The sequence below is a fragment of the Anolis sagrei genome, chromosome 1, assembly GCF_037176765.1.
Source record: "Anolis sagrei isolate rAnoSag1 chromosome 1, rAnoSag1.mat, whole genome shotgun sequence".
NCBI lineage: Eukaryota > Metazoa > Chordata > Lepidosauria > Squamata > Dactyloidae > Anolis > Anolis sagrei.
The window spans coordinates 204,688,071-204,700,527 of NC_090021.1; the positions used below are offsets into that span (position 1 = coordinate 204,688,071).

General features: G+C 39.1%; 1 protein-coding gene across 26 annotated transcripts in view; it reads left to right on the forward strand.

Moving 5' to 3' along the window:
* The first annotated feature begins 732 nt into the window (after positions 1-732).
* Positions 733-12,457, forward strand: part of NEB (nebulin) — a 188,575-nt gene continuing 176,850 nt past the window's right edge. For 25 of the 26 annotated variants that reach the window (XM_060776678.2, XM_060776715.2, XM_060776799.2 and 22 more), the window contains exons 1-3: positions 734-826; positions 1,504-1,603; positions 4,777-4,839. In XM_060776678.2, coding sequence (XP_060632661.2) covers positions 4,804-4,839 — 36 coding nt within the window. In that variant the 5' untranslated portion in view covers positions 734-826; positions 1,504-1,603; positions 4,777-4,803. Of the gene's footprint in view, positions 827-1,503; positions 1,604-4,776; positions 4,840-12,457 lie in introns of all 26 variants that reach the window. The other variant, XM_060776842.2, reaches the window with a different exon arrangement.

Below are 12,457 nucleotides of genomic sequence, written 5' to 3' on the forward strand. Positions count from 1 at the left end.
ACTACTATCTTAGGTCATTTCCCTGAGAAGAATATTGAAAAACTGACCAATCATGCATGTCTGGTCAGTTCCTTCATGGTGCTTTTAGTCATAATCACACCCATGATTAATTTATAAGATGATTCCTAAATTGTCCAAGTCAACATCATGCATGGGGAAGCAGACAGCCAGTGGCTACAGTTACCAGAACATTAGGTTCTCCATGTTAACAGCCTAAATCTGGCATTCCTTCTGGAATGCCACATGAGAGCAAGCACTCTTCTGTATTCTGTATCCACAGTCCACCTTCCTATTTTAGTTTTCTCCAACTTCAATGACCAAAGGGGGAACAATGCACTAAGTACCCCACTCCTGACTGGCTAATCCCATTAATCTTCCACATGCCAAGCAACATATATAAACCATCCAGAGCAGAGAAGCTGCTGTGCTCTGTAAAGAAAGAATGTGCATGTGCCACTCTTCCAGCCCCAGGATATCCTCTTGAATTTCATCAAGCTATAAAAACTAAATATTTCATAGAAAGATGATCATTTCATTAAGTTGATGCCCTTGCTATGTTTTGATTTGGGACAGAAAGTAGACGAATGAGCTGTATATGAGGCTTTACATTTCTTTGTGGGGTTGCTGAACAGGTGGTCTTCCAGAGGGTCACCAAGTATATTTAGTATCTGAAACTTGATCGAAGCCCAACCTCATTGGCTCCTGCAACCACATGATAATTTAGGAGCTGGTGCATCAGACTAAAGCTGCTTTTGCCCAGCGTTTCTCAGGAGGAAGGACAGTTGGAGAGGCTTTGCTGCTAAGGAAATTTATTTAAAGATTGCTGGTAAGCCCATAGTTGTTTTTGCTTTTCAAATTTGTTTGAATTTTGTTTTTCTGTACATCAGATATTTGCCAGACTGGTAGTTTGTTTCTTGAAGGGCTTTCTGGCTTTTGGACTTTCACCAGAGTCCATGTATTTTGCACTTTCCCCCATGTAATGCTCAATTATCCTACTCAGTGGCAGAAATCATTCATTACTTTGAAATTTCAAAGCATGAAGAGGTGAAAGGTAACATAGAGAATAGGTAAAAACAGTTGTCCCTTTGCCGAAGTAGATCCTATCCTTAACAAAATACTTCTCAGAAGTTGGCCAGTTTTTTAATTTTTAAAATCTTATTTTATTTTACCTTGACTGAGCAAAATGGCTTTAGAAAGATACATGATGTGCCTAAATTTAACTCATGGTACTGGATTGCTACTTGCCTCAGAAGGAATTGTAGTTTAGCTAGCTAAACAAAACCAGCCAATCGCACCAAAGTATTAGCTTACAGAGCGAATATCTTTGAACTACGAGGAAGCAGCTGTTGCAAGCCTTCATCCTCTTGCCTGCATCAGAAATGGGCTGCAGTCCCTTGTGGCAAGCACTGAATGTTTCAGAGCTCACTGACAAATTCATGCCAATGAGTTAATTTATTCATTTTGTTTGTACCCTATGGCTACAAATGTTCTGATATTTTCTAGGTTTGAAGATAACGTAAGGAAAAAATCCACAGAAGTAAACAAAGGGAGCATCTGTAAAGGCCAATGGTGGGAAGAGAGACATTAGCTTCATTCACTTGAGGTCATTTGAAATCAATTTTCTGGTGTGATTTAATGTTTGTATATGTGCTGGAATGATGTTTTGGTTAGAATAACTTTCCAAAGTAGATCACAATTAATTTAATAAATGTTTTTAAAGGGATTTAAGTACAAAAGGCAGTCTTAACGAGAGAAAACTCACTAAATTAACAAAATGTACCTAAGTGTCTAACATTCTGGCAAATGTGTCCTAGCTGGATTTAACCACTGGATTTAGGTCACAGAACTTAGGAATTGCTCATTAGCAAATATTTTTGGAATGGTGAAAATTATAACTACAAAATACCAACAAACAAACAAAAGCAAACACATCAAGAAAACTATGGTTGGAATATAACCTAAATATTATTAATCCACAAAAATTTGGTATTAGTCCAGCTGCCATTTATGTGTACATAAGCAATTATCTTCCTTAGGCAGATGGAAAGAAAAACAGACTCTTCCATTTTATATTAGTCTCACTGGCTGGCCATTTAGAAATAAAATTTCCTCATGGTATGTGGTCAAGCTACTATTTCTTTTTCTAATTGCATTACAGTGATTGGGTGATACCGCTCCATCACTTTGCAACTCCCAGATCTCAGACCTTGGCCAAGTATCTTTTGCTGCATTAATCCTGTAACATCCTGTTCTGTGACACCATAACTGGGATATCCCACCGTAATGTAAATCAGTGGTTCTCAACCTGTTGGTCCTCAGATGTTTGGCTTTCAACCCCCAGAAATCCTAACAGCTGGTAAACTGGGATTTTTGGGAGCTGTAAGCCAAAAAACCTGGAGACCCACAGGTTGAGAACCACTGATCTAAATGAACTGGCATTGAGGCCGTTCAAAGCATTCTGGCTGCTATCTCAAGCACCAGAATTATGTTCCACCCATGAAAGATTAATGTGGTTTAAATTATCTGCTGCTTAGATTTTGCCTTATGTTGAAAGCTACTGCTAGCAGAATGCTGTTGATGATTCCTCTCTCCTCTCAGAAGCTCTTGCTTTGGTATACAATATATGAGATGTGTATCTCAGCTCTACTAGACTCAGCTAGAATTACTTAATTCTGTTGGTTAGTCCCAACTAGAATATTTATTTATTTATTTATTTACTTCACTTGTATACCGCTCTTCTCAGCCCTCAGGCGACTCAGAGCGGTTAACAACCAATTCAACAGTACAAAACAGATCATTAGTCAATTAAAACAGCAATATCAATTAATTAACAAAAGAACATCAATACAACAATAAACAAAATAACAATCCATCACGTCTCATCAATAGAATCAGCATCCACTCTCATTGTCCATTAATCCATATTCTAATAGTCAATCAATTGCACTGCTTAGTTGAAAGCCTGTTCGAAGAGCCAGGTCTTCACTCTCTTCCGGAATGCCAGATAGGAGGGGGCCAATCTGATGTCTGTAGGAAGGGCCCATAGACCCATAGGATCAATTCCTGAATGGTGAGTCAACAGTTAGGTAAATCTGATCAATTCAATACTTCTGCTTTAATTGGGGCTAATAATAGGTCATTGGTTTAGGTCAGTGTTTCATAGTGGAACCACATTCCTCATGCAACACATTCTGTTTAAGCAATATACTTCAAAACAGTTATCTAGTGTGTTTTGCACACATCTGTAATGCAAAAATGAATAGATGCATGTTCTAACTCACTATTTCATTCACCTTCAGAACATTGCTTACTGACATATCAGCACATTAGATCTAATTATAAGCACCACAGGATCCTCACAGCTCTGGGCAACTAAAGGAATGTAAGGCTAAAAGGTTGTTGCTGCATCATAGTCCAGAGAATGTGAAAAGTGAATGTCATAATCTAATATACATTAGCAATAGCAGCCCCAACAATAAATAAATAAATAAATACAGAAATAAATAAATAGGCATGACTAAAATGTGGAGGGAATCAATGTCTTGATAATTACATTTTATTTTATTTTATTTTATTTTATTTTATTACAACTCTTTTTCCTGACAAGAGACTCAAGGCTACTTACAACATTAAAACCAGATGCAATTGAAAACCTGATGATACAAAAGTGAAATTTAAAAGTTTATTTTAAACTCAAATCATTAAGCTATCATATTAACTTTTCTATAATTTGAAACAATATAAAATCCTTTAAAAGGTCTAACAATATGGGTAAAAGGCTAAAATTTGGTTGTCTAGAGCACTGCTTCTTAAACTGTGGCTTTCAACCCCAAATGGGGTCCCCATAGCTCAATGTTGGGGTTGCAAAAATTTGGCAACAGTAACAAGTTTCTGTACACTATCCATTTACACAAATCTGTTAGCACCTGTGTGCAGTGTTTACAGTGGACTCAGCAGAAAATGCTTCAGCTGTACTCCCCAAAAAGGGAAAATCGGCCTGTTTAGTTAGTCTTGCAAATGCTTTTTATTATAATTAATGTTTGGTTTTTCTACCTGTTTTATTTACATACCAATATATCTGGGGTCCTCAAACCTTTTAAACAGAGGGCCAGGTCACAGTTGGAGGGCCAGATTATAATTTGAAAAACATGTGTGAATTCCTATGCACACTGCACATATCTTATTTGTAGTGCAAAAAACCACTTAAAAACAATACAATAATTAAAATGAAGAAAAATGTTAACAAATATAAACTTATTAGTATTTCAATGAGGAGTGTGGGCCTGCTTTTGCTGATGAGAAGGGATTGTCGTTGTTATTGTTGTGTGCTTTCAAGTCATTTTACCTTGAGCGAGGGCTGGGTAAATGACCTTGGAGGGCCGCATCCGGCCCCTGGGCCTTAGTTTGAGGACCCCTGGTCTAGACTATAAGATGTTGCCAGAAAGGAGAAAAAAATGCCATGTTATATAAAATCAAAGACTTATAGCAAGCAACCATCGTTCTAGAATTCAGATTAAATATTTTTTTATTTGTTTGGAAAATTATATTAGTTTTATAATTTGGAAGGCATTGCTATTAAAATGGGGAAATAATGCATTTTTGGTAATAATATATATTTTATCCTCTATTGTTTGAGAAGTTATACATAACATTTCAGAGTTTGCTTTGTGACATTTCTTAACACTACTCGGATGCATGCTAAGACAGCTTTGAGGACTGCTAGTAAGCAACACTACTTCATTATATTGATGTTCATTTTTCCTATTTTGTGGCCAGTGAGTAGGTGACAGCTACTCTGCAAACATGGCAGAAGTAGAAGAATATGAGGAGGTGGTGGAGGTAAGACCCAAATGTTTAAATTACTACTTTTTTGTCTTAAGAAATGTGGATGCACTATTTAAAAGAAACATTGGCAAGTAATCCTCCAGGAATTGAAAACTCTGGCTTCTTACATGCTACTGTCTCACATGCTGATGCCTCAGTCGGACTGTTATATAAATGGATACCACCTTTATGCTCATCCTCCTGAGGCTGTTTGGATACTCTCAGCAAAACTGCAGTAAACTGAATTGTCAAAAGTGTATGGCAATGACAGGCAATAATGTCAGTCTTTCTTCCTTGGAACTGATGGTTAAAAAGGAAGACATTTATGAAATTTCAAAAAACAAAACAAAAACAAAACCCTATACATTGAGATTTGTAACTTTGGGAGAAGAAATTTTGCATATAATGTATTTGTCTATCAATTTTAGACAAAAAAATTGACTAATCCAAGGTCAACTTATTCATAAGTCTATGCAAGTACTGTACCTTAACTCATCAAAAAAGGAAACATCCCCTTCTCTGAGTAGAGTGGAAAATGCTGACACCTTAGTCCATCTTGGGAACTCTTAAATAACTCAATGATCTCCTCTACTCTTTGCAACAGCTTTTAACCTTAAGGTTCACAAATTACTTTTAATGCAAATCTGTTGTTTAGCAATAACATTCTACTCCTTTAAAAAAATAAACAAATGTCATCAATCCTGATGTCACAACCAAAGATTTGTGATAACAGGAAATACCATATTTTTATGTAATCATATCTACCATGTGTCTGTCTGGTATTCATTGCCATTCTCTTTTCACTGTCTGTTTTTCATCGTTTTATATCACACAGTTTTCTTTTAAATTGTACTTTCTCCAGACATCTGCCATCTTGCTCCTTCCTTTAAAGGATTCTCTTAGGACTTCTTTACATGTGCTGCTGGAATTGTCCAATATCACTGGGGATTGTGGTGATGCCAGTGGCCATCCGCCCAGGGGGTGTGGGGACCTGTTGCCCAGTGCCTCACGCTGTCCCGGCTTCCCCCCTACCTTATCATAAGGGAGAAAGCCTCTTTAAGCCAGCTTAATCCATGTTTTCTTATGGAAAGATGGGAAGCCTCCTGTCATGCATCGTCGGTAATTTTTCAGCAGTGGCAGGGTTTTTGAAACAGTTCAGCCCCGGAACTGCCCTGGAAGTACTTTTCTGGTGTGTGATGGGACCCGGGGGGGGGGGGTGGCCAAAGTAGAAAAAACCCTCAACGCTGCTGAATTTGAGCCCATGTGAAAAGGTCCTTGGTCCTTAGAAGCATCTGTTTCATCCTTGAGGAAAACAAAATGTTGGTCCAAACCATGAGTTGTTGATGTATGAGAGAGGAAGGGAGGCACCTTCTATCATAGTGGTTCTCAACTTGTGGGTCCCAGATGTTTTGGCCTTCAACTCCCAGAAATCCTAACAGCTGGTAAACTGACTGGGATTCCTGGGAGTTGTAGGCCAAAACACTGAGGACCACTGTTCTATCAGTCTGGGCCAATTTTGGTATATCATGGACTGTGCCCGACCTTGAAATGCTTCTTTTTTTTTTGTAGCATCAAAACGGGAAAGTCATTGAAGTTTCTGGTTTCATTTTTTAAAAAAGAAACTGTTACAGGTTTTTAGGATCCTTAACTATACAACTATAATGCTATGCTTCTATGTTCATGGGTCCATCCTCTGAAATCTTCAGAATTTGCAGTTTAGTGAGGAGCATTTAGAGTTCTCAGCCAGAACACTAAAATTCCTGAAATTCTTTAGGATGCAACCTAAGTAGAGCCATAGCATTACAACTGGGTAGTGTGAATGATCTACTGATTTAGGAAACTACCTTTCTGAGAAGCCTCCTGAAGCAAAACTCAGCCGGTCTTGCTGCATGAAGGCTTCTCTATGTGGAGGCTCTGGGGCTTTCGCAGTAAAGAGTTATGAACAAAATAGCAATTGCAATGGGTATTAATTTTAATCTACTTAGCCCTTTCCAGAAACAGTAAAAATAGGTCTAGCTGTCATCTCTGTTTGCTATTTACACATTACTCAAATAGTTTTACTCTGTATGAAAGATATTTAGGTTCAGAAACAAATCTGAGGTATTGCTGAGCAGAGAAGCATTTTATGATAAGAAGCCAAAATAGTATTTCAAAGGGCATGCAATAGAGAGCTCTTAAAAATAGCCTGGATGTTTCCTTTAGGACATCTCCTTGTACTTTAGGTCAAAGGATACAAAACCTTTTTTCTAGATGTGATAGCCACACTGCCAATTTTAAGTTGGTTAGTAGGCCACAAAGAAAAAGGACATGTCTGTGCTCCCATATTTTTCTGTGTATGTTTTCTTAAAACTAGTCTGGCAAACATATACCCCACACTTATGCATGCAGACATATATTTACATCCATGAGCACTGTTCTCAATAAACTATTATGGCTACATCTATATCCAAATTTTCTTCCATGTCTTCCTTTATATTTTCTCTTTACTCTTTTTAAAGCTCACACACTCATAGACATGGCTATTTTCCCATTTGTATATGCCTAAGTCCCAGTCACAGACACATGATGCCCAAAAACATGAGGAGTAATCTCTCCTGAAAACTAAGAAGGCAAAATGGTTGTCTGCTGAGGCACTGGAAGTAGCCCAAGAAAGAAGGAAAGCAAAAGGAAACAGTGATAGGGGGAGATATGCCCAATTGAATGCACAATTCCAGAGGTTAGCCAGAAGAGATAAGGAACTATTTTTAAACAAGCAATGCATGGGAGCGGAAGAAGACAATAGAATAGGAGGGACAAGAGCCTCTTGCAGAAAATTAGAAACAACAGAGGTAAATTTCAGGCAAAAATGGGCATGATAAAAAAAAAGATGGCAAAGACCTAACAGAAGCTGAAGAGATCAAGAGAAGGTGGCAAGACTATACAGAAGATCTGTATAGAAAGGATAACAATATCAAGGATAGTTTTGACGGTGTGGTGAGTGAATTAGAACCAGAAATCCCGAGGAGTGAGGTTGAATGGGCCTTAAGAAGGATTGCTAATAACAGGCAGCAGGAGACGACGGGATTCTAGCTGAACTGTTTGAAGTCTTGACAGAGGATAGTGTCAAGGTGCTGCATTCCATATGCCAGCAAATATAGAAAACACAAGACTGACCATCAGATTGTAAAAAATCCACTTATATCTCCATACCAAAAAAGGGAAATGCTAAAGAATGCTCAAACTTTCATACAATGGCACTTATTTCACATGGCAGTAAGGTAATGCTCAAGATCCTGAAAGGAAGACTCCAGCAATACATGGAGAGAGAGTTACCAGATATACAAGCTGGCTTTAGAAAAGGCAGAGGAATGAGAGATCACATTGCCAATACCCGCTGGATAATAGAGAAAGGCAGGGAGTTTCAGGGGAAAAAAACCTATTTCTGTTTAATTGACTATTCTAAAGCCTTTGACTGTGTGGATCATAACAAATTGTGGCAAGTTCTTGGTGGTATGGGGATTCCAAGCCACCTTGTCTCTCTCCTGAGGAATCTGTATAATGACCAAGTAGCAACAGTAAGAACTGACCATGGAACACCAGAGTGGTTCAAGATTGGGAAAGGCGTACAGCAGGGTTGTATACTCAACTTGTATGCAGAACAAATCATGCGATGTGCGGGGCTTGACGAATGCAAGGCTGGGGTAAAAATTGCTGGAAGAAACATTAACCTTAGATATGCAGATGACACCACTTTGATGGCTGAAAGTGAGGAGGAGCTGAGGAGACTTCTAACCAAGGTAAAAGAAGAAAGTGCAAAAGCTGGGTTGCAGTTAAACATAAAAAACCCAAGATTATGGCAACTGGATTGATCAATAACTGGGAAATAGAGGGAAAAAACGTGGAGGCAGTGACAGACTTTGTATTTCTAAGTGCGAAGATGACTGCAGATGCAGACTGCAGCCAGGAAATCAGAAGATGTTTACTTCTTGGGAGGAGAGCAATGACCAATCTCGATAAAATATTGAAGAGTAGAGACATCATACTGGCAACGAAGATCCACATAGTTAAAGCAATGATATTCCCCATAGTAACCTATGGATGTGAGAGCTGGACCATAAGGAAGGCTGAGCAAAGGAAGATAGACACTTTTGAAATGTAGTGTTGGAGGAAAATTCTGAGAGTGCCTTGGACTGCAAGAAGATCCAACCAGTCCATACTTCAGGAAATAAAGCCCGAATGTTCATTCAAGGGAAGGATATTAGAGGCAAAGATGAAGTACTTTGGCCACATAATGAGAAAACAGGAAAGCTTAGAGAAGACAATGATGCTGGGGAAAATGGAAGGAAAAAGGAAGAGGGGCTGACCATGGGCAAGATGGACGGAAGGTATTCTTGAAGTGACGGGCTTGACTCTGAAGGAGCTGGGGGTGGTGATGGCCAACAGGAAGCTCTGGCATGGGGTGGTCCATGAGGTCACAAAGAATCGGAAGTGACTGAACGAATAAACAACAACAATCTCTCCTGATTCCCTTTTCACCAAGACATTGAATGTTTTGTCTATATGGGAAGTAAGGCCCCAATAAGATATAATGGCTGAGCAATGATAGGGTTTGCCTTAGTGTGTCCAGTTTCAGTGGATGCAGTCTTTGTTAATATGTCCCATGAGAATGGGTCAGAACTAAGCAACATATCTGAGATTTTTCCATCCTTGTGACAAGTCCTGTTGAATTAGACAACAGCATATTCTATAACACTGTGGGAATATGAAGTTCAGCATGTGGATTGCTGGATCAAAGTACGGAAAACCAGTGTAGTTTGGGATCCCTCCAGGAGCCGTTACCCTTGTCAGAGGCATATAGGGCCCCGTTCAACTCACAGCAACTGAGGGAGAGTAAATTTTTCACCCTGCAGTGGTTGGAACCACTGGCCACAACTATAGTGGAATGTGGAATCAGCAGTCTTTCTTCCGTCTAGATAACTTAATGTCCTCCTTACAACCAACTACCAGTAAACACTCTTTGCACTGAAGTTGGCCGAGTCTTCATAAAATGGGCTTCATAGTTAGATCAAAAGTTCATTTCTGGTTCCATTTTCAAAAAAACTTCTGTAGAAATTTGGAGTCCCTGGGGCATCTTCCACATTATATAACTATAACACTGGTCCCATTTTAACTTCCATAGCATCCTATGTAATCTTGTGGTCAGAGGATCTCTTTGGTCAAGAATTTTAAATATGTGCATTCAATTGCCTTAGTTAACTTAGGGTAACCCTTTGAATTTCTTAGGATTTTAACCCTTCCCTGAACTGAAAATTCCAGAATTCTATAGGATCTTGCCATGGAGTTAGAGCAGAAGTGTAGAGTGGAAGGTCTCTTACTTTGTGAAAATGACTTATGACCTCATCAGATGGGTGGTTTCCCCCTTTTAGAGTGCTGCTGGGATGGGGTCTGCTGGAGACCATCAAATAACGCACTGCTGCTTCCATTGGGGCTCCGTTGGCCTCCGTGCCGGAAGCATGCCAGCAAAATGCTAAGAGGGAGCCGCGAGGAGTTGGGTGACTACCCATCTCCTCATTGAAGAAGCTGGGGACAGCACACAAGGGAGCCGAGAACAGCATGGAAATGTCATGCCAACAGTAAAGGGAACTGCCCTACAGTGTTCCCCGCTTCCCCAGGCTTATGGACCTTCACATGATGAGGTCCTTAGTGTGATCAGTTTAAAAAGATTGGCCGAAGTGAGGTCAATACCCCTTGTCAGTTAAGAAAGGAACATTAGAACAATACAGACCAAGCAAAGTTGCACATTTTTATATGCTATGATTTAATTCTTCCTATATTTAATTAGCTTCTATAATAATTAGTATAAATCTAGGGCCACATACATGGTACTATCTCTTTGTTTAGTTTTCCATCAATGCAATGGGAACTATGAAGCTATAGTGGGGATGAGAGGGGTGAAAATAGATAATATTGGGTTATAGTGATTCATTTTCACAATACTGTGCAATAAATGAAACAAATAACTACGAAGAAATATTTATGATAATTCTGAATGCTTGGTTTAATTATCATATGTAGTCTGACTTGGCAATGCACACTCTTTGTATTATTCGACCGTCCTGGAAATTAGGGGAGTGTTTCATATCCCCAAGAGTAAATTCCTTTGTTTCCCCACAGCCTTCCTAAGTACCTTTCCCAAAATCTTGTTTATCATGAGCTCCAATTAAGGATTTAGACTGAATGTGGTTAGGACACTGTGAGCCCCTTGTCCACATTATCAGGCTACCTCCCCGCAAAAAAAAACAAACCTCAAAAATGATATCTTGCAACTGAATAGGTACTTCAGCTCGATCTCCTATGCCAACACCATCAAGGTTGTAATGGCAACAATTGTTTTTGCTTCAAAATGTTTTGCAAAAGGTCGCAGAGGGTGTTGTCAGGGATCCAGGAGTCTGTTTGTTGTCAGGAATGTTAAAAATCCTCAAGTCAATTGAAAGAGATCTGCTTGGCAGCTATTTGAGGATGCAATGGAGACAGCTAAGTAACTCCCTTTGTTGCCCACATTGCCATGTAATCAAAACAAGGATGTGCTCTATCACATCTTCGATTGTCTTTGCTGCAAATTTTGTACCACTGGACTCTGGCCACACACACTATCTCATTGTCCACACTACCCTCTCATAGCAAGGAATACAGCAGGATCTATAGTGCTGACGAGAACACTTTTGTGAGATTGAGATGATATGTCTGCAAAAAAACCCCATATCTATCTATCTCAACCCATAGGTATCTGGGAAAACTATTTGGACTTCATTCCTGTTTATAGTGCATAATTATTCTTCAAAGTACTCATATCTCTGATTAGTGTAACATAGGAAAAAAACCAAACAAATGACTTTACTTTGTACTTTTTTGTAATTTAAAATTGATTTACATGAACTACATACAAGAGTTGACCTTTAAATCTTTCAGGACCTCATCACATTGATGGGGTACCCTGCACCAATTTGCCATTCTCCATGGCCAATTGGTGAAGCAGTGGGGAAGTCCCAGTGCCCTGCACCTTGCCTCACCAATAGCAAAGCTTCCCCCATGCTAGCTGTATTGTTCCTAATGTTACATGGGGAGATATCCGTATTGCCAGCATGTGTTGTAGGGTGCTGCTGCCCCAGTTGAGCCATGGAGCCCTGCTGGAAGTGAGGCTATGTCATCTGATCGATGGCATGGGGCTCCGTGGCTCAACTAAAAACTAACTGTGTGATGAAGTAATTAGTGAATTATATTTCTCATTTCCCCCAAATCCTTTTATCCATATCAGCAAAAATGTCCCCTCTGGTAATTTTTTTTTCAATTGAATGTATATTTATAGATAGCTAGGAAAGCTCGAAAAGTGTGACCTTGGTAATTGGTGATGTACAAAACCCAAGATCTAACTTATATAAAAGGAATGTTGTTTTTGCAACATTGCATACCTCTGTTGATCTGTACCCGCAAATTCTATTTATGTTCATAGATTGCTCTTTGATGCAGTAGAACAAAAATCTGTAAATATTTATCTGTTTCTATATTAGTGGGGATCTTCGAAGGTTTTTAAGAATGTCATGGAAGACTGATATCATCAGTAGATTTCTTGAAACAAGTTTCCCCTCCACCGCTA